The sequence below is a fragment of the Aotus nancymaae genome, unplaced genomic scaffold (genome assembly GCF_030222135.1).
Source record: "Aotus nancymaae isolate 86718 unplaced genomic scaffold, 86718_ANA_hifiasm-v0.15.2.pri h1tg000046l, whole genome shotgun sequence".
Lineage (NCBI taxonomy): Eukaryota > Metazoa > Chordata > Mammalia > Primates > Aotidae > Aotus > Aotus nancymaae.
This window is the reverse complement of record NW_026988460.1, coordinates 5,163,273-5,185,500: the sequence shown is the minus strand read 5'-3', so window position 1 is coordinate 5,185,500 and position 22,228 is coordinate 5,163,273. Positions and strand designations below refer to the sequence as shown.

Here is a 22,228-nt window from a genome sequence, read left to right as displayed (position 1 = left end):
TTTCTAAGTAATGTCACCAGTAAAGAGTTAACCGGATCTGACTGGATTCATTCTGGCTTATATGATGATGAGTAATGTGATGTTGGTAACAGCAAATTGTTGTTTATAAGCAAACATGGCATTGTGCAAACAAGCAGGCTTGGTCTCCAACCGGTTTGATTTCATGGTGGTCAGCAGCTGATCTATGTAACATACAACCTTTCTGCCTCTCTAAATGTCAGAAGAATGACTGTTTGTTTATCTTGCCTTCTTCCCAGCTGTTTACTCTGTAATGCATTTACCTCGACCTTGATTCCCAAAGAGTGGCCCCTTTCTCCTCCGCAGTTCTGTTTACGTTAGCCCTGCCCCTGGTGTCACCTATGAAATCTGTTGATTATTCCACCTGGTTAATGTTAAATTGCTCTTGTAAGATGATGTGTTTGTTCATAAACACAAATGCTGGGCCCCTTGTTTACTGTACCCATGGCAGCAATCATTATTAAACAGATATTGCTTTGTTTGCGGGTGTGAGCAGCAGTTTACCCTGCAAGGTCTGTTTAACACATGCACACACACACACACGTACACAAACTTAAATGCTAGAATTTTGATAAAGAAAGAAAAAGGAGAACTTGTCCCTGGAATGTGGTTGAAACAGACTTAGGTTTGCTTTTCTTATCTTTTGCTTGGATGAAGGGGCTGGCGAGATTAGCAAGTTGTTTGGTTTTTCTGAGAGATTTCCTTAGAGTAATGATATCTATGCAGTTGTTTGCTTTTTTCTGAAGGGAGAGAGCTCTCCTGAAAGGCCACTAGCTCAGTAATAGAGCATCAGATGGCTAGAAAATTCTTTGTGGAACAAATAAGGACTTAGAAGGTGTAGAAGAAAAAGTCTAGTACTATGAACAAGGCAGTCACTATCGAAAGGTACAATCCTTGGATTTTGTGTTATTGTGTATGTCTTTTGTGTTGTCCTGTAGGCTTGATACGATCCTGTTTGATGCATGTACTTTTTGTCAAGTTTGAGAAGGGAGGATTAACTTTCACTTTGATGTGTTCTGAATAAATCCTCCCTGCTATAAATGAAGACATTTCAACTGGGAAGAAACTATACAGTTAATATGCATAATGTATTTTTAAAAGCCAGTGCTTTTACTCTTACCTGTTTCATTTTAAAGTGAGTTTATGCTTTGTATCATTTCTAGTTAAGTAAAGCAAGCATGTGGCTCTTTATTTAGTTTGGTGTGTGTGCGTGACGCTTGTCCCTTAGGACACTGGGAACCACCTTAGATAAGACCTGAACATTAGCCTGGCCTTTGTCGTGTTTTGCAAACAGCAGAGAAAACTCAGCCCGCATCATATCATCATTTGTTTCTTTTTTTTTTTTTAAGTTATTGTTTGTTGCTGTTTCTGAATTTGCCTTGTTTCAATACGAGGCACGGCCTCCTCGCATTTGCTGTAAATTACAAAGATACGACACTGACCAGGGTAAGGGTGGAGGCTGGAGGGTCACGACCTGCAGAGGCAAATAAATGGTGGTCTTTCATTTCAGAGAAGGCTTGCTAATCTGTCTGTGAGAGCAACTTTCAGTGGGAAAAATACATATATGTGTATTGGAGTTTTTGAAGGATAAAATTAAATAATTGTTCCTTTCACACAACGGAGAAATGCAAGCAACAGAATTCTGATGGGCCACATTCACTGCACTGCCATGATGCTGTGAACATATTGTTCACTTTGGCCACTAGAGCAGTGAGGGGCTTGAGCCGAAACGAGAGATACATCAAGTGTGTCATCGAACACGCCAGTCATTAATTGATGTTATGAACCTGGCCTCCTGTACATTAAATGATAGAAAATATGGAAATGAAAAAAAAAGGTTTTTCTGAACTGGTTTTTGGTTACTTTATTCCACTGGGCTATTTGTGGGAGTTCAGCTGTTTGAATGTTCAGATGATTAAAGTTCCGCGGGCTTTGTTAGTTTTCAAACTTAAAATCTATTTTGTTCTGTAAAAATGCATTTTAATTAAGCTCCCCAGAACACCTGGCCCCATCATGCCTGACCTTCAGAGGCTTCCTTGTGGCAAAGCAAACAGCCTAGCACTGGATTGGCAAAGCTCCTTTTCAGTCTCTGTTTAATTATTTGCGCTCCTCCGGATTAATATGCGAGGGAGTGGGTATGCATTCTGCTTTGTACTTGTTTCCTAGAGCGGCTTCTTTCTAACTTCCATCGTCTGCCCACAGTTGCTATGATTACGGCACTTAAACTCTTGTCTATTAAGGAGAGAAGGGAACCAAGACCCACCAGAGCTGAAAAGCTAAAAAATACAAATTTAGACATCTGTAATTTTTGGAGCAGGGTCAATTTGTTTTCTGTGCTCATTGGTGTCTTATAAAGCTTACAGTATCCAAGAAAGTTTGATGAAGACAGTTCTGAAGAATAAGACATTTACAGTTGCTCTGAACAACTTTACTGCCTTGGCGTTAGAATGCAGAAATCCTTTTTTCCTTGGAAATATGAAGTCTCCTGTCTTCACATTGAAAGTCTGGTGTGCTTTTGTTAGGAACATTATTTTATTACCACCCTATTCCGCCAACTCTATTCTGAGTCATGAATTACAGGGAAAATTAAACATCCTATTCTCTACCATCTCCAGCCCATTTGAATTGTCCATGTATATATATATTCAGTGTTTCCAGTGGGTTTTTGTAGGCTATTTCATTGGTTGATTATCTTTGAATGTTCAGTGAGATCATCCTACTTCTCTTAAGACCTAACATTTAATGACTTCTTTCTGAGTTTCAGAACACCAAAACAGTTAAAGAAGTGTACAGGAAATAGAGTATTTTTAAAGTAGGAATATAAAATTTGGAGGCCAAGACAAGCCCTTGATCTGATTTGATCAAGAGGTTGGACTTGGATTTTTCTGTCATTTAATCATTTAACCAAACATTTAGTAATTATATATTAAATACCTGCTATGTGCAAGGCATACCTGAAAGTTAAGTTTGAGATAAAATATTTATTTATTTATTATTCTTATTAAACAAATGGAGCTGGGAAAGTGGAGAAGAAAACTATTTTAATCTGAATGCTTCTTCCATTTAGTTGATAAGCTATTTCTGGTTTAATTGATACATACAAATTAGTTTCTATTTCTTTTCTTCCTCTTTTGAAGGCAAGACAGCTGCCGTATTACATTATTGAAAATAAGCATGGCTTTTCTAAGTTTTTGCCAATTTAGGGTTCCTTGCTTGCCTTGGTCATTATAGCTTCCCACTGGCCATGTGGGATGCATTCAGATGCGTCTTGCCTTTGCTTACCTGTACCAAGCCCTGCCTCTCCTGCGTTCCAGAGGGCAGGACAGGTCAGTGACACTGTTTGGACACAGATGCTATGTTCTCTAGGAGGGGTGCTCCTACCAGTGATTTGTTTCTCCTCCCCAGGAGGTCCGACTCATCACCTCCATGATATTCTCAACCTCTACTCACCTGAGACCTGGAGTGATTGCAGTTTTACCCTGATCTCTCATATGGCTAAATGAGTGGCCACGTTTGTTTTGTTTGACAGTTTCTTTGCTCCTGAACTTTTTTCCCAGAGGGGCTAAATGAAATTCCAGATTTTTAAAGATACATGTAGACCTCTATGGTGCATGATAAAGTTGATAATGCATAAATCATTTTTAACAACAGGTAATATGCATAATTTATGGTGTTACAGTGCTATCTTTTTGATATTTATGATGGATAATGTTCAGTTTTGGCCCTCATGTTACTGCTTTAAATTATACCACAAGAAAATTAATGAGAAAGTAGATTTATGAGTTTCATTTGTTTGTCAATTCGGAAATTAATTGGGTGTTAATTTTAGCCGTCCCTCATCAGACCAGGACTGTAGTATGTGTGCATTACTTTGCATTCATTGTAGCTTACCTCCCATTTACTGTGGGTCACTAGCTTTGCATACATTAAAATAGCCCTCCGGCTCATTCCCTTGATTACTTTTTGAACTGCCATGCATTAGAAAATTTACGCCTTTCTGTTATAATTATGAAAATGTGGTATTGGAAGACGGTGCTTTCATAACACAGTCAGCACTTTTGCCTCCTAAACTTGACTCTTGGGTAGTAGTCTTTCCATGAAATGGGACCAGTGCCAGTAGGACAGCAGATAGACAAATGCAGTGTCTATAGGGTTCGTTCATAATTTGTAGAAGTTATCTCAAGCGAGCATATATTGTCTGATATAACTCTGTTTCTCTTGTTTTGTTCTTCCCCCTCCTGTCTCCCTCCCTTTTTGTTTCCTTCACGAGTGTGCCATGCAACCCCATGGCATACTCATACGACAGTGACGCTACATCTTGGGGCCTCCATCTTTGTCTTCTCACTTGCTTCCTTAACCGCTAAGTCTCATTTGTCATCCCCTCCACCAGTCAGTCCCTCATCTCTTTAATGCCACCTGCTGCGGCAGCATCTCACCAGGTGAAGGGTGAGCAGTGTGAAAGCATGGGCCTCGTGCTAGCAAATGAGATGTGTTGCAGCCCTCTCCTCAGAGTCTGTGACTTTCATCTGGGATTTCTATTGCTTGATTCCCTCTCTATCGTGAACAGGAGAAACACCCACACGGGCAGTAAAGAGTACAGAGCGGGTTTAATATCCTAGGCCACCCTACTGTTTGCCTACTAGGGGAAAAAAATCTGTGGAGCTGCACCCCACTCCTTAAAACTCCTTTGTTTGTCTTATGTTGCCTTGTAAACCCTTTGCACGTTAAAAGGGAATCAGTTGGTTTGCTTGATGAGAGCCATAACTAAATGTATGCTTTATATCTTAATACAGATAGGTTTGGTCTTCTTTTTTCCTGAATGGCATGAACACTATTATTGAGGGTTTTGAACGTTAATGATGCAACATGAGTAATTTTAAAAGTACTTCTCTTAGAACTAAAGCTAGTCCGAGTCTCATCCTTATTCTTTTTCAGTCTACAAACCGCATGGAGTTAACTGACAATAAAGTAAGAGCCATGTGTTCAATATTTCTAAAATGATGAAATCCACATAGTGAAATTCACATTTCCTTCCTTCCTTCCTTCCTTCCTTCCTTCTTTCCTCCCTCCCTCCCTTCCTTCCTTCCTCCCTCCTTTTCCATGAGCTTCTGTTATATCTTCAAAATTACATGCCATCTTCCTTCTTTCTCTGCACACAGATGAACAATGAGAAAAAGGATTTTTCTTTCTGGATGGGGGTGGACTGTGTAATTACTCTAATCATTTTCCTAAAAGTGATTTCACCATTAACTTCTCTTCTCCCCATAGAAGTAGAAACATATTTTACAAAACTATGTTTAGTTTAATTTACACATCCTTTTATGAACAGACCAAGTTCTTTAAGGGCATTTATTCTGCTTCATATAAATAATTGATCAGCCAAGTTAATTTACTTCTGCCTGACTTGGTCAACCTTAATTAACTGCCCTGGAATCAAGACTGAACTTTTTGTTAGCTTAAAATCTTTCACAAGCATGATAACAAGGGCTTTATTTTCCCTAAATTTTCAGCATCAACACTGTAACCAAGGAAATAATCATAATAATAAAGTCCTGCTTTAATTTACTATAAATACATTGGCCTGGACATTATGAATTTTCCAGAATACTTCCAGAGAGCAGCTCTGCTGGCAACAGCAGTAAATAAGCATGCTAAACTCAGTCCTTGTCCTTTTCTACAGGGCCCTCCAGCACAAAATCGAACCTCTGAAACCCGTAGCTCTGTAATGTTTCCAAGCAGGATGAGAAGTGGGTCATTTTGGCTTCTTTAGCCTTTTTGACATCTATGCAATTGCAGCATCGGCCTTTGTAGGGTTCTGTTGAATGGATCACATGATTTAAACAGGCTCAACTCATCTGGCAATACCATACAGGAAGGCAGAGGAAGGTTGGTCTTGTTTCTGGAGGAAGGACTTGTTTGTGGGTATGGTGTGGCCATACCTTCGTATTCAGGCACTTTGTATGATTCTACAGTGTTTCTTGCTGTCATTTTGTCATGGAGCAAGGCAGTTGGTTTGCTATAGGGTTAGTTACTCCCCCAGAGAGAAGCAGAGGTTATGTAAACTGGGTGCCTGGGACAAGCTTCCTTGAAGAAAAGAGGACGCAACATCCCATGATAAAGAAGATAGATGCCTCTCCTATACATTGACTTGATTTCAGATGACTCTAATAATGGAAACTCAAAAGAAAAAGACAGGCCGGGCACAGTGGCTCACGCCTATAATCCCAGCACTTTGGGAGGCCGAGGCGGGTGGATCACGAGGTCAAGAGATCGAGACCATCCTGGTCAACATGGTGAAACCTCGTCTCTACTAAAAATACAAAAAAATTAGCTGGGCATGGTGGCGCACGCCTGTAGTCCCAGCTACTCGGGAGGCTGAGGCAGGAGAATTGCTTGAACCTGGGAGGCGGAGGTTGCGGTGAGCCGAGATCGTACCATTGCACTCCAGCCTGGGTAACAAGAGCGAAACTCCGTCTCAAAAAAAAGGAAAAGACAGTTGTTTGCAAATGAGTGCAGATGCTTTATATCATTGTATTTTAATGCTTTTCTTTGTCTACCTGCCCCTCTCATTGCTGTCTTTTCTAGAATTTTTTTAGTTTTCTTTTCATTAGTTCCCTTATTCACCACCCAGCACAGGCCTTTACAAACTGGAGATTCTTAATCATTTATTGAATGGACAAGTTCATGTCTGAAACAGAGAATAGTTACAGCTACATCTATCCCTTAACCGATTGAGCTTTAGTTTTCTGATCTGTGAAATGGGGATAACATTTACCTGCCTTATCTCCCTCCTAGCCTTGTTATGAGTTTGAAAAGCACATCAGCGGGCTTTTGCAATTTGTTAAGTGTGATAAAGATATAAAGGCTTATTAAATGACTTGGAGCGTTTGATAGAAATACTGCTGGCCCAGACACTGGTAGAAATGTTCTTAGACATTGACACTCCTATTTTTTCACATGTGCTTTTCAAAAAGCTGTTTTCTCCTGATTGGTGTGGGAGATTATGGGAAATTTTAAATCTTCCAACCTACATACTACTGTTAGCACTTGACTAATTAAGGACATCCTCAGACCAAAATAATCCTTTATGCAATTTTGGTCCCAAAGCCTGCACTCTCACAAACCTGATTCACAAGCCAAGCTGCTTGGCTTGATGCCTGCAAAACTTGTACTGGAGGACTTGGCAGTCAGCTTTGGAACTGCATGGAGCAAAAACAGGGCCTTCTCATCAAATTGTGTATTGGAGACTGTTCTTACTCCACCCACCAGAATGGTGTCTCATCAAGGAAACAAAAGCAGGACCAGTCTCTTAGACACCTGCTCTCAGGCCTGGGATCCTGATGACCGCATAGTCTGAAAGCAGCATTCTACCTGCAGCTAGCTCTCTTCCCATCACGACAGGCTATTTGGCTAAATATGCCTCATTCTGAGGGCAGGTGTAGAGTTAATATATATGTAGTGCTTTTGTCTTTTGGGGATCAAGTCCGTTGTATGGGGAGGTATTCCCAGAAAGAAAAATATCTCTATACCTATTTTATCTGTATCTGTAGATTTTTTATTTACATATATTTTTGATATATCTTAATAATTAGATGGATTTTCTTGCTACCTACTCTAAGACAAATGCTCTCTTGCTTAAACATCTAACACTGTGCCTCTTCCTTAGTTCCTCCCCTGCCCCCCTTTTTTTTTGAGACAGAGCCCCGCTCTGTCACATGCTCTCTGCTCACTGCAACCTTGGCCTCCTGGGTTCAAGCACTTCTCCTGCCTTAGCCTCTGTAGTAGCTAGGATTACAGGCATATGCCACCATGCTAGTTTTTTTGTGTTTTTAGCAGAGACCGGTTTCACCATGTTGGCCAGGCTGGTCTCAAACTCCTGACCTCAAGTGATCTGCCTGCCTTGGCCTCCCAGAGTGCTGGGATTAAAGGCATAAACCACTGCACCCAGCTCTTTTCCTTTAGTTCTGTACAAAGGGCAAGTTTGTGGAAGAGAGACTGAAACACCCAGGGAAAAGTACCTAGGTTTCACAAATTCATTTCTTGAAATGAATTTTTTGGTGATGAACAAGGCACTCATGTTGTCACAAATTATCTTGTTACCTGGTTCTTATATCTTAGGGAAGATTTTGGTTATTTTTGATAGATTCTTTACTCTATGGTCAGTAAGAATATAAGTGCAATTTCTAAAGGACTATAATTATTAGAAAGTCTGATCTGAAGAGATGAGAAAGAAAAAATAGTAAAAATCAAGAAACTAGAGTGAATCAGCTGTTGCTTCTGAGTTTGTTTCCCACCTGCTAGTGAAAAATGCCATTCTTAATCTACTTTAGAATTGGATCAACTTAAAAAATACATACATCGTTTGGGTTTATGAAGTCTGTATCAAGTTGGATCATGCTATGCAGTGAAAGGAAATGAAGAAAGATGTGAATTTTTCTGCCTTTAATTTTTCCATTTGGTTTTTGTGAAAGTCTGCAGAAAACAGACTTCATCCAGTTTCCAGCAAGAAAACAATGTCCTCTAAAGATACCCAAAGATTGAAATTTCCCTGTTGTCACATTTCACGTACGGGGCAGAAATCTGTAGCATTGGTTGTACACATGTCCTTCCGTGATTGGAACACATTTTCGTAAACATTTTCTGCCCTTTAATCTGGGATTGGTATTTCACATTAAAGACTTAGTTACTCAGGCATTTCTCAGCTTTCATACTTGAACTCTTCACTTCTTTTATGACTGGTCTATGAACTTGCGGCATGACCCCGTCATTTTCATTGTTTTGCCCGCCACTGAACCTCAGCTTTAAAAATACTCGTTGCGGGTAAGAGCTCGGACTTAACTGGTTCAAATCCTGATTCCACCATTACTAGCTGTGACTTGTAGTGGACAAATTAAGTAACTTGTGGAGCCTTAGTTTTCTTATCCACAAACTGGGGGTAGCAATTGTCATCAGAACTAAATTAGAGAATGTGTGTAAATCACCCACATTACGGCCTGCCTGAACCAACACTGGTGATCAGTAGATGGTAACAGTTGGTATTAGCAAATGTTATCTGTCTTTTGTCATCTTTGGACATATTTTTTGAGCCAAGTGCTGAATTGGCTCTCTGGGAAAATGGTTTTGTGCCCAGAGAGTAATAAGAATGAATGTGAAATGTATTTACACCCAAGTGATATTTTATAGCTGCTCATTTTACACCATATATTTTTTCTTTTTTTTTTTTTTCTTGTTTTGAGACGGAGTCTCACTCTATTGCTCTGGCTCTGTTGTCCAGGCTGGAGTGCAATGGCTAAATGTCGGGTCACTGCAACCTCCACCTCCTGGGTTCAAGCAATTCTCATGCCCCAGCCTCACGAGTAGCTAGGATTACAGGTGCCTGCAACCATGCCTGGCTAAATTTGTTTTGTTTTGTTTTGTATTTTTAGTAGAGACAGGGTTTTACCATGCTGGCCAGGCTGGTCTCGAACTCCTGACTTCCAGTGTTCCACCTGACTCAGGCTCAAGCGTGAGCCACCATGCCCAGCCCTATATAAATTTTTTCTATTAGACTTTTAGTACTTTTGACCAGGTGCCGTGGCTCACAGCTGTAATCACAGCACTTTGGGAGGCCGAGGCGGGCAGATCATCCGAGGTCATGAGTTCAAAACCAGCCTGGCCAACATGGTAAAACCCTGTCTCTACTAAAAATACAAAAATGAGCTGGGTATGGTGGTGGGTGCCAGTAATCCTAGCTACTCGGGAGGCTGAGGAAGGATAATTACTTGAGTCCGGGAGACAGAGGTTGCAGTGAGTCAAGCTAATGCCACTGCGCTTCAGCCTGTACAACAGAGCAAAGCTCTGTCTCAAAAAAAAAAAAGTGTAATATAAACAAATAGTGTCTGCACATTGTTGAAATTTAATGTGTATACCTAATATACTCTATAGGATGACTTGCTGGTTTTTGAACAAAGAAACCAGATATAAGAAAAATTTAATCTTGAATTCTAGGTTTACCCACAAATATTTAATTTTTCTAAGGGTAATAAAATAATATATTTAAAGCAATACTACTGAAACTTAAGTTGGGGAATAACAGTTTCAGACTCAGAACCTGGGGGCCTGGCCCACTAATGAGGGGATAAGATGAGTGAAAGAAAATGACAACTGTTTACAGATTTTGGCAACATTTAAAGCAAGGCCCTTCTCCTTATGCACAACAACTGTTTTAACAGCTGCTTTTTTTTTCTTCCCCCTCCTCCCCATCTTGGAAATCCTTGTATCAGGTTTTTGAGTCATGATGCAAGAATCTGGGACTGAGACAAAAAGTAACGGTTCAGCCATCCAGAATGGGTCCGGCGGCAGCAACCACTTATTAGAGTGCGGCAGTCTTCGAGAGGGGCGGTCCAACGGAGAGACGCCGGCCGTGGACATCGGGGCAGCCGACCTCGCCCACGCGCAGCAGCAGCAGCAACAGGTACTGGGCTTCGGACTCCTGGGAAGTGGAGGGTGGTGGGTGCGAATTTTACCACAGAATTTTACACTTAATCAGGATCCGTGTTTTCTGCTGACCTGTCTGTGCATCTTTCTGTCAGCAGGATCTTATAAACCATCAGTCCTCTAGGGGTCCCAGCAGTTGGCTTGAGAGACTAATTTTCAAGCCCTTGGGAGTTGGAAGTCTTGCAGGTCCCCTTGTGGGGAGCAGTTATTGACAGGAAGTTGGAGTGGACCTGTGTCAGCCTAACCTGTCCCTGTTTGGAATAAAATTACTCTTTGGAGAAATGGGTCTCAGGGCTTTCATACAAAAATAAAAATAAAGCAAAAAACAGGCTTAAGTCTATGGAGAAGAAAATAAAGGCTAAGGAATAAAAGTGAGTAAGGAGAGTTGAAATAAATACATAGGGCCGGGTGTGGTGGCTCACGCCTGTAATCCCAGCACTTTGGGAGGCTGAGGCGGGCAAATCACGAGGTCAGGAGTTCAAGACCAGCCTGGCCAACGTGGTGAAACCCCGTCTCTACTAAAATACAAAAAATTAGCCAGGAATGGTGGCACGTGCCTGTATTCCGAGCTACTAGGGAGGCTGAGGCAGGAGAATGGCTTGAACCCAGGACGGTGGAGGTTGTAGTGAGCCAAGATTGCGTCACTACACTCCAGCCTGGGCAATAGCAAGACTCGGTCCCTCCCCCCCCAACAAAAAGAATAGAAAAGAAAAGAAAACAAAGAAATACGTAAAAATACAGGCAGAAATGGTTAGATAACAGCCAGAACATCTAGAATATGGGCATCACTGCAGGAAGTTGCTTCCCTCTACCTGTAGGATTTGGGGATATAAGGGTGTTTACATATGTTCCCTGTATTCATGCAGCAGTGGGTTTGTGGCTAAGTCATACTATTTTAAATTGTCTCTTATTAGTGCCTCCCCAAAATGTATGTAAGTTGGAACATACTCATTCCTGTTAGTTATACTTTTTACAGGTACAGAACTAGGTATCTGTGAGTGACTGGTAAAATATTTCCAAATGGTACAGGTGACCATTGGACATCAGGGCAGTGATATCCAACAAAACCCAAGAAATGGTGTTTTGTTGTCAAAATGTTGATAAAAATTCAAATAAGTAAACAGCATTTGCTTGAAGACTGGCTTTGGTTTCCCAGCCTCTCTTGGAATCAGGAAGTATTACCAGGTTTTGTTAATAATAATACACGGTTCATGACCAGTTTTGTTCTTGATTTACTTATTCAAAACATAGTTGTGGCGCCACTCAGAAACAGGTGAATTAAAAAGAATGATGTATCTTTCAGCCTTTCTGAAAGCTGCAGGAACTTTTGTGAGGAAGGGGAAGATAAAGACAAAGTGCTTCTCAAACCATTTTCTTGGAATTTGTGTCAGAGAAGCTAGCTAAGCTTATGTTTGTGATGCAACTTTGAGACAGGCTGTAAACCATGTTTTATTTCCTCCTTGCTAGGAGGTTTTTTTTTTTTTTTTTTCTGGAGAAGGAGTCTTGATCTGTCACCAGACTGGAGTGCAGTGGCGCGATCTTGGCTCACTGCAGCCTCCGACTCACTGGTTCCAGTGATTCTCCTTGCCTCTGTCTCCTGAGTAGCTGGGACTACAGGCACTTGCCACTATGCTCAGATAATTTTTAGTATTTTTTTTAGTAGAGATGAAGTTTCACCATGTTGGCCAGGATGACCTCGTGATCCACCTGCCTTGGCCTTCTAAAGTACTGGGATTAAGGCATGAGCCACCACGCCTGGCTGAGTTTTTTTTAAAACATCAGGGATGATTAGATTGTTAGCTCCTTTACAAGGTGGTGGAACCAACATGAGATTATGGAACCTGTTGGGAAAAAGATGCAACAAAGCATAAGAAAGGAAAAGTCACAGACCAGCAAAAGTCTTAATTCAGAGGACTTCCTCCAAGTGATTTGATATTTCTTTCATTGGCAACCCAGACGCATTTGTGCCTGTACCACGGGCTCACTTCAGCTGGAATTTGTGATGTTTGTTGTATATAAACTTTGTGCATTTAGGTTAGTGCAGGTGGCCAAATTCCAACCAGTGAGGTTGTTAGCAAAACTCAGCAGTAGATAGTAAAAGGGTCTTTGTGTATTTGTGCTAGTACATCTTCATGTGATGTTCTCAGCCATTATATTGAGAATAAATAATGTTTTTGAATGCCATCTTCTATGCCCTTACCAGAGAAGTGTCGAGATTGACTCTTTTATTTTTTTGAGACAGTCTCTTGCTCTGTTGCCATGCTGGAGTGCAGTGGCACCATATCAGCTCACTGCAACCTCTGCCTCCTGGGTTCGAGCAATTCTCCTGCTTCAGCCTCCCAAGTAGCTAGGAATATGGGCACACGCCACCATGCCCAGCTAATTTTTGTATTTTTAGTCCAGATGGGGTTTCACCATCTTGGCCAGGATGGTCTCCATCTCTTGACCTCATGATCCGCCCGCCTCAGCCTCCCAAAGTGCTGGGATTACAGGTGTGCGCCACCATGCCCAGCCAAGATTGACTATTTATTTATGAAGCACTTGAGGTGGGGCTACTGACTGATGTGGTGATACTAAATAATTAGTATTTAGGGTACATTAATTAAATAAATGGGAAATTAACTTCTGATTTTTATTTGAGGAGGTAAAAATCATTCAGGTTCTCAAAGTAGTGAGTCAGCCAAAAAGATTTACATATAAACCATCAAAACATGTATATATACATGTACACACACATACACAACAGCGATAACAAATTGGCTACATAGAATAAAGTTATAAAAGCATATTTCACCAGCATCTTCCTTAAAAAGTATCAGTTGCAAACGTTATTTATCCACATCTTCCCTCTTTATCTTCACTGTGACCACTTTGGAAAATTTGTTGTATGGGTTATTGATATGAAGGTCAAGAAATGTCTTGTGTTAGACTTTAATAGTGTTTTTAACTGTTTTATGACAGTGTTTTCTCCATATGCCATTGACACGTTTCGGGAAGAAACAAAGCAGTAAGGTCTATCATTGTGGCTAAAACACCATGTATTGTGGTTGGCAAGCCCTTTGAGGTCTTTTAAAATATAACATTCACAGCTGTTCGACTCCCCTAAGTATATGATAAGGCTCTTAACAGGTTGTTGGGGAAAAGGGAAATCTGTAGATGAAATAAGAAAAACTACAGGATTGAAAATATTTCTACAGGACTAGAGTTATCAGTGTTTTCTTCAAGACTGAAAACTACAACAATTAGACAGTTTGGAGAAATGTGAGCATTCTACAATGGACTATGGTTGTTTTCATCATTTTTATTCTACAGGTTTTTACTTGAAGTGAGAATACCAGCAGTGAGAAAATCACAGCCATGCTGAATTCATTACTGCGGTAGTCACACAAAACCACGGATAAAATTTCAATAACTGCAGGCCACAGTTGAGTAAACAGTTGCACTGAAATTTAATTCCTGTTGACTTTTCCCCCATTCCTCGCCAGGGGCACATTCTGATTCCGTAGTACAAAGACAACAGGGGTTACAGCTTTGATTAATGTAGGACAGTGGAAGAGAATTAGAACTGTAAAATACGTTAGAAGTCCATGGAACACAAAGATCTGGCTTAAAAGTACTTGGTATAAAAATGAGTTAATTATGCTCTGTGTTATATTGAATGTTGGAGGATTTTCCAGTTGCACCAGTACCATCATTGAGGATACCGGGAGAGTTTTTACTTAGTGACAGGATTTAAAATAAATAAATGCAAACCTTTCCATGTTTGCTACATATTATCAAAGATAATTACAAATTTTTCAGCAAATGCCCTTTTCAGAATGGGAGGGCCCCAACAAAGATTCACTGTGGAGTGCACACGTTCCATAGTTTAGTTTATAAGTTGGCTTAATTGCGATCTAATGGTATTGTTTTTTTTCTAAAAATTAGTTGACAACTTAGAGAAATGGGGCAAATCTGGCTTTTCCATCTCCTTTTGAAAAATTAGAATATCTGGTAACCTTGGGCTGATAGTCCCACAAGGGCAACAATTGTTGGGAGATGAATTGCTACTGAAGACAGGGAGCCTGCAGCCCTCCAGCCTGCTCGCCTTCCCACCAGCAGCATTGCTCATTTATGCCTCTAGGTAGTGGAGTTGGCGATTCTGGGCTGGAAGGTAGACTCATCACTCAGAAGCCATCAGCCCAAGAGAGGTGCTGCCATTAGCTGGTAGAGCCCACCAACACACTCACAAACTGTCTTCCTTCCTCAAGACTAAATGTATTATCTCTGTAATGTTTCAACTCTGTTTATGTCTGGGCCATGAAACTATTATAACAATAGTTTTCTAATAATATAATTTGATAAGAGTTTCTGAGCATTTCTTTTATCCATTGAGTAATTCTTTCCCCGCTACCATAACCGCTTTTTATTTCCTATTATGCCTGCCCCATTTCTATGTCTGTAAAAGTTGTATTGGATGTGCACTAGTCCATTATGAAACTCAGCAACAAATACTATTAGCAATGACCAAAGTGTTTTTTTTTCTTAAAGAAAGGATTTTAAAATGTCCAGAACAATTTCATAAACTGTGTGGATTAATGCATTTTAAAAGTCTTGAATTTTAGAAAGCAGAATTTTATTTCCATATTGCTGCAAATGAGAGCTTTTTCAGATAAGCATATTACATAGAGCATAATGTTTAGAAGTTTCTCCATATACAGCATATGCTGTCAGGTCAATTAACAGAATGCATACTAGAAAATGTTTATTCAATAAAAATGAATAGCTGTTAAATAAAACAGCTATTTCTTAACAGCATTCCATTTAATGATGAGGTTTTTGTGGGGTTTCGTTCTTTTTTTTTTTTTTTTTTTTGTACCACCTGGCAGTTTTATTGTCTGCAAGTGAGTATAGAGAGAAATTGCTTGCTGCAGTTTTGAGGTGTGGCTATCATTTTATATGAAGAGGGCAGTTTGGAGGGAATCTGTGAGAGAAACATAAAAATAAGATATGCCGTATTTGGAATTTGAACGTGTATTGTTTAGAGAGTGTGGATAAGCAAAGTGTTTGGTTCCCGTGGCATCTTTCTTTGACGTTTAGTTTAAGGGCTTGGGTCTTGTGGCCCAGGAGACAGTGTGTATGTTTTAAGTTAACAATGTAAAAGAAGGAGAGAAAATGTGAAATTAGTAGTAAGGAGGTGGGAACGGTAGATAGGGAGCTTCTCTTGAAAGAGAAGGGGAGTAAAGAGGACCCATTGGGTTGAATTTTTCCAGTGAGCCATTGAAGGATGTTAAAGATTAGTCATTTCCCAGAACACGAGAAGCTCAGAGAAATGTGTGGGACTCAGGCAAAATGCCTAGTTGTTCATATTCAAAGGGGATGTAGAGGGCTGCCGGGGTGGCTCATGCCTGTAATCCCAGCACTTCGGGAGGTAAGGTGGGCCCATCACTTGAGGCCAGGAGTTCAAGGCCAGCCTGGTCAACGTGGCAAAACCCTGTCTCTACTAAAAATACAAAAATTAACTGGGCATGTTGGTGCACAACTGTAGTCTCAGCTACTCAGAAGGCTGAGACAGGAGAATCACTTGAACCTGGGAGGCGGAGGTTGCAGTGAGCCAAGATCGGGCCACTCCACTCCAGCCTGGGAGGAAAAGTGAGAGTCGAGTGTCTCCAAAAAAAAAAACCACCAAATAAACAAACAAACAAAAAACAAAGGGAATGTAGAAAATACACTGTTGGAGGAACCTAGGAGAATCAGAAATTGATATACCAGGTCCTCTGAACATTGGAAATGGTATTAGAGGGACCATTGTGTCCATGCTTTCAGAGGAGGGTAGAAATACTTTTTTTTTGTTTCAGCATAAATAAATACATAAGCAGGCTGCATGCATTGTCTCATGCCTGTAATTGCAGCATTTTGGGAGGGCGAGGTGGGCAGACCTTTTGAGCTCAGGAGTTCCAGACTAGCCTGGGCAACACCGCAAAACCTTGTCTCTAAAAAAATCCAAAAATTAGCCAGGAGTGATGGCGCATGACTGTGGTCCCAGCTACTCATGAGGCATAAGTGGGAGGATCACTTAAGTGTGGGAGGTTGAGGCTGCAGTGAGCTGAGATCGTACCACTGCACTCCAGCTTGGGCTGGGCAACAGAGTGAGACCCTGTGTCAAAACACACAAAGAAAAAACAAAAAATACACATGCAAATGAAAATTCTTCTCGTCACATTCAAAATAGCAAAATGTATTCCTTCATTAGTTTTTGTTAGTAAAATTGCTCGTGGATATTGAGTAGAAGGAGGAAGCTGTCCTGCAAATATTTCCTGCCTTTTAACTGCCTCTACGAGAAACAGTGCCTGCAGGAAATAGTTGTCGGTGTGTCTCTTCTGGCAGTAAGCACCTCTGCATGAAGGTGCTTATTGCACCTAATTTTTACCCATAGGCCTCTGGGGCACCATATTAAAATTCCAGAGGCCATTCTTGGCCTTATTTCATACCTTATGGAGAATGACACAGATTATATGGTGTGGTTCTATAGGTGTAAAGGCTGGGTGGCAATGGCTGGGTTGGCCGTACCATTCTACCCCTTTTTTCTTTGAAAAAGGTTGCTTATGAACTTTGTTAGAAATGCTGTTCAAGTGGCCTTTCCTGTGGCAGATGCTGAGGACTGTGTCTGAAGAAAGGATCTCTTGATGCTGACAGGGAAAAGCTGGTCAGCACCTCTGTGTCCTAGAAGGGAAACTTCCAGAAAGGGGGCATATAAGCAGGTATTATTAATATTTATTGAATGCCTTCATGGGGGCCAGGTATTGTGCTGGGGGCTAGCACCTTCCCTTGCTGGTAGGTAAAAACCCAGCTGTAATTTTAAAGGAATTGCCATGCTGAGATATACTTTTATTGAAGACCTTACAGAGATCAAGTAATGTGCAAAGTATTGATGGTCAGAAATATTTTGTGTAAGAATCAATGTCACCAAAATGTTAGTGATAACCACACAAACAAACTGAAACAAAACTGAGACAGGAATTCAGATAATTCTGACAAATAAAGAAAAAGCAGCCACAACACTGACCCCCCACACTTTGTTAATTCCCTTTGTGGCTGTTTCCAGAAAAGGCTTATTTCACCCTGAATGCTAAATTTAGTTCTCTACTCTGTTAGTTTAGACCTGCCTTCCATCAAAATATTGTTGTCAAAAGATTTATGTAACTTGTGATGTGAGCCTTCTATGAAATTCTTTCAAGTTTTGATTACTAAACAGTTGTGTGTCATTAATCTCTCCACTGAAAATGAAAATGGCACAAGAAGCAAAAGAAGAAAAAAGGCCCGTAGCAGAGGAGAATGTGGTAATAGAAAGCCAGGTGCCACATTTCATTATGAGTGAAGTGTTCCCTCTTGACTTCAAGAGAAAGCTTTGCTGCTTTGAAAAGGTAATTTTGAGCCCTGACCTGTGAGCTAATAAAAATAATCATAAAAAAAAACCCGCCCTATCTCTTGTCTACTCACAAATCTGTTTTGAACTTTCAGGAGATATGATTTTAATGGTAATTTGTTGACAGATTAGTTTCAGTGATTGTGAAGAGTTTGTTTTTGCAAAACTGGCAGGTCCTATCTGTTCTCTGAAGGCAAGGAACCTACTTTGCTGTTTTGCAATGGCTTGTGTTTATTGACAACTCGCGCTGAGCAGGCAGAATTGGAATGTTTATATAACGTAAACCTATAGCTTGCCTGATGGAGTCTAGTGTACTTTTAGGTAGTGCATAGATTACTTGATAAAAAGGGTTACAAGGTGACTGCTTTTATGACAAAGAAGAATAGCAACATAAATGCCAGTGGTACACGGAGCCACAAGAAGGAAGTTTATGTAGGCAATTGAACCCCACGTTAGAAAGTTTCTTTTCATCACTTTGTCTTTGAACTCAACTCTATTATAATTATGAAGTGTTACTTGTAACATTCCAGATACCCTTTGCTAAATACTGTGTTTGATTTGATTCATAGAAATACAGCCACGTTATCCGCCCCCCACAAGAAAATGTTGTGGAGAGTTTCCCATGCTGACCTTGTCCCAGCTTTGTTGCAAGTGTGCTAATAAATGAGCGCCACTAGAAAACAGATGAAATTTATTTCTTTGATTGTTTGCATATTCTTTCATTTAACTTTTTGCCTTTTGTTTTTCCTTTTTTTTGTTGTTGTTTTGTTTTGTTTTGAGACGGGGTCTAACTTGGTCGTCCAGACTAGAGTACAGGGTTCTGATCATGGCTTACTGCAGCCTTGACCTCCCCGGGCTCCAGCGATCCTCCCACCTCAGGCCCCTGAGTCACTGGGTCGGCAGGCGTACCACTACACGCAGCTGTTTTTGTTTTGTTGTTTTGTTTTTCCATAGAGATATGGGTCTCACTATATTGCCTAATCTGGTCTTGAACTCCTGGGCTCAAGTGATCCTCCCACCTCAGCCTCTCAAAGGGCCAGGATTGCAAGCATGTGCCACCACACCCAGCCTTATTTAACTATGGTTTATTGAGCATCCCTATGTGGAAGAAAGGGAGGTAGAGGGGGAACTGATGTGTCAGGTGCTAGGAGAACATGGGAAAATAACTTAGAGTTTACTTAGCTCGAGCTTGAAAAATAACTACGGGGCAGTAGGAGATTGATGAGAAGGCAGATTGGGTTCAGCTTATGGGAGTCTTCTAAGTAGAGAAGAAAGGCCATATGAGAGGTGGTGTACTGAAAGTAGATGAGAAGGTTGAACCTAGCTGGCTTGGAAGGGAGGAAATCCCAGAGAGATGAGTGGCTCTGACAGTGCCACTGCAGTTGGTCTGGCATTTAGTAAGGGGCCACTAACCTGGTCCCACTGAATTGAGGGCACCTTGTTGTTGATTCCTCCTGGCTTCCTGATCATCTCCTCCTCCATCTGAATCCCTTAGTCAAGTGTAAGTTCCATCAGGGAAGGGAGGCCAGGATCACCTTTCTCATTCCCTGGTGCTTCCACAGCACACAGCATAGTATCTGACGTAGGGCAGTTCTTTGACAGACTATGAATGAGTGAAATAGAAAGAGAAAGGAAGGACTGCATAAGAAAAGATTGCTGAGGGGAATGTTGGAAAACCAACAGGACCTTTTGAATTATGAGGTATGCAAATGCCAAGGGGTGGGAGTTACCAGTGATGAGTCAGGATGTTCCATTTTAATGACTGGCAAAATGGGGGCACCATGAAATAAAAGAGAGGGGGAACTCCTTTCTCAGCTGCTACTAAGAGGTTAAAAACTTATAATAAAGGATGGGCTTATTTTGAAAAAGCCATTTTTAAAAAAGACTTGCAAAAAAAAAATCTATGTAGCTAAAACTCACTACTTTGATTGCATATGTTTATTTGCATTAAAATTATCAGGTATTTTCCATTTAGCCTTTGACAGTTACTAATGAGTACATCTTCCAAAAGTCACATGGGAAGGGCTGATAAACTGCTTGTGTTCCTATTGATCATGGAATGGGCTTATCTCTTTGAGAGAACAAAACTACGAAGTTAGATATTTGATAAAGTCTTTATTCCATATTGACACAAGCTTCTTAGAATGAGTTTGTTTTTAAGGTGGTAAGGGGGTGCATGTTGTGTTTCTTTTGTTGGAAAAGTACAATGTGTAATTATTAAACAGCTGGTGCTATTGGAAGACTCATTTAGGAGGTATAGATTAAACTGCCTGGGGACTTAAAGGCCTAGTCTTCTTTGTGTTTTTACATTGAGCCATGCCCAGAGAGGGAAAGCGGGAAGCAAGCTCTCTTCATTTTCATCTTTCCATGTGGACATTTTGCAGGATCTTCTGCATAAACTGCTGATAATGCAGATACCAACTGTGGAAGGTATTGGCTTTTTTTTAAAGGTTGGTAACCCTGTGTTCCCCTTGAATTAACTATTTTATCCCTATTGGTAGACCGCACCTTGACTGTTCCCAAAATAAAATGAACTTTCTAACACAGATTCATCTTCAGCAAGGTTTCTTGAAGTAGACAATTAATTTCAGAATTTATTATCCACACAAACACAACTGCGTTGTCAGTATCATAGCCATCTATTGAAAGAGGCAAAGCATCCAACGATCCTAAGTTTGTGTTTTCATCACATTACCTTGTCTCTTCTTCAACTTCTGTCTCTCCGCATTGAAGGGAAGGTGACATGATGTCTTCTTAGTCATTCAAATCCAATAACTTTTAATCTGAAGGTTAAGTAGTGAGATATAAACTAAGAGATGATAATATCAATTTTATGTTCACTGAAGGGCACAATATACCTCTTCCTAGTAGAGGGAAAATTGTGCGTAAAATGTCTTTTGCTTTTCAACAGCAGAGTCATGCCTCTCAGAGCCAAAGGAAGGAAGATTTTTGGAAAAAATTAATGAAATACGAGGTAGCATCCTAAAGCAGGGCAAAAGTGATTTTTTATTATTAGAATTATTGTGTTACGTTTTCAGGGCTGCATGATACAAAGTAGTTCTCTTTATAGCCTCTTGTATTGACTCTTGATATGCCCTCTACAAACTCAACAACCTTTTACAAGGTTAAAGACTGGGAGAGAATGACATAATGCTCATTCTTTCCTGACTATTTTTAGTCCTAATGTGTATGATAAATAATACTGTGATAATATTGCTTACCTTCCCTCATTTTTTTTTTCTTCCTGTGGGTGATATTTCCATTTCAACTCAATAGGAATTCAACATCCGAAAGCACTAAGTGAAAATGCATTTACAATGTGTATTTTTATGATGATATTCTGATTTTTCTCATTCAGTTTCTATTTCTTATAAACACAAAGTTTTGTCTGTGTGCTGTATGTATATACCGCATGTATTTATATAGATGTACTGTATCTTTGGTAGTTTTTTTGTTTTTTGAGATGGAGTTTTGCTCTTGTCACCCAAGCTGGAGTGCAATGGCACAATCTCAGCTCACTGCAGCCTTCACCTCTCAGGTTCAAGCGAGTCTCCTGACTCAGCTTCCCTAGTAGCTGGGATGACAGACGTGCACCACCATGCCCACTAATTTTGTATTTTTAGTAGAGATGGGATTTTACCATGTTGCCCAGGCTGGTCTCCAACTCCTGACCTCAGGTGATCCTCCCACCTCTGCCTCCCAAAGGGCTGGGATTACAGGTGTGAGCCACCACACCCAGCCCATTAATAGGTGTTTAAGACAGCAAAAGCATCATGCATAAACTGAGTATGTGACATTCACAGTTACAATTGTCAAGATTATATTCTGTAATGTAGTGATTCACAATTATAATTGTCAAGATTGCATTCTGTACATAATTTTAAACTTGTCTCAGCTGTCCGTTCAGTACCTTGTCTGAGTAAGGGCTGGGTATAAGGCACTGTGTTTAAGTCTGCAGACTAGACCAGGTCTGGCCTGCCACCTAGTAAATAAAAGTTCTGTTGAAAAACAGCCACACCCACTTGCTTACTGTTGCCTGTAACTGCTTTCATGCTGCAGCAGCAGAGGTGAGTTGTTGCAACAGAGATTGTGTGGCCCACAAAGCCTAAGATATTTATCTGGCCCTCTGCAGAAAGTTTGTCAATCCTTGGATTAATGAATGGCAGATGTGAGAAGATTTGCCTTCTACAAACTTCTGCTCTTACTTTACAGTGACAAAGCTGAGGGAGCATTCCTCATTCTTTTCTAAATTCTCTCTGAAAAATATCTATGTATGTATACTATAGTTTAAGACTGTGTTTCACAATTTCTGGAGTGGTAAAATGACTT

General features: G+C 40.5%; 1 protein-coding gene across 9 annotated transcripts in view; it reads left to right on the top strand.

Annotated features, from left to right (window-relative positions):
- Positions 1-22,228, top strand: part of FOXP1 (forkhead box P1) — a 635,379-nt gene that overhangs the window by 379,305 nt on the left and 233,846 nt on the right. For 8 of the 9 annotated variants that reach the window (XM_064361902.1, XM_064361903.1, XM_064361896.1 and 5 more), the window contains one exon: positions 10,281-10,471. In XM_064361902.1, coding sequence (XP_064217972.1) covers positions 10,292-10,471 — 180 coding nt within the window. In that variant the 5' untranslated portion in view covers positions 10,281-10,291. Of the gene's footprint in view, positions 1-804; positions 904-10,280; positions 10,472-22,228 lie in introns of those variants that run through there. The other variant, XM_064361901.1, reaches the window with a different exon arrangement.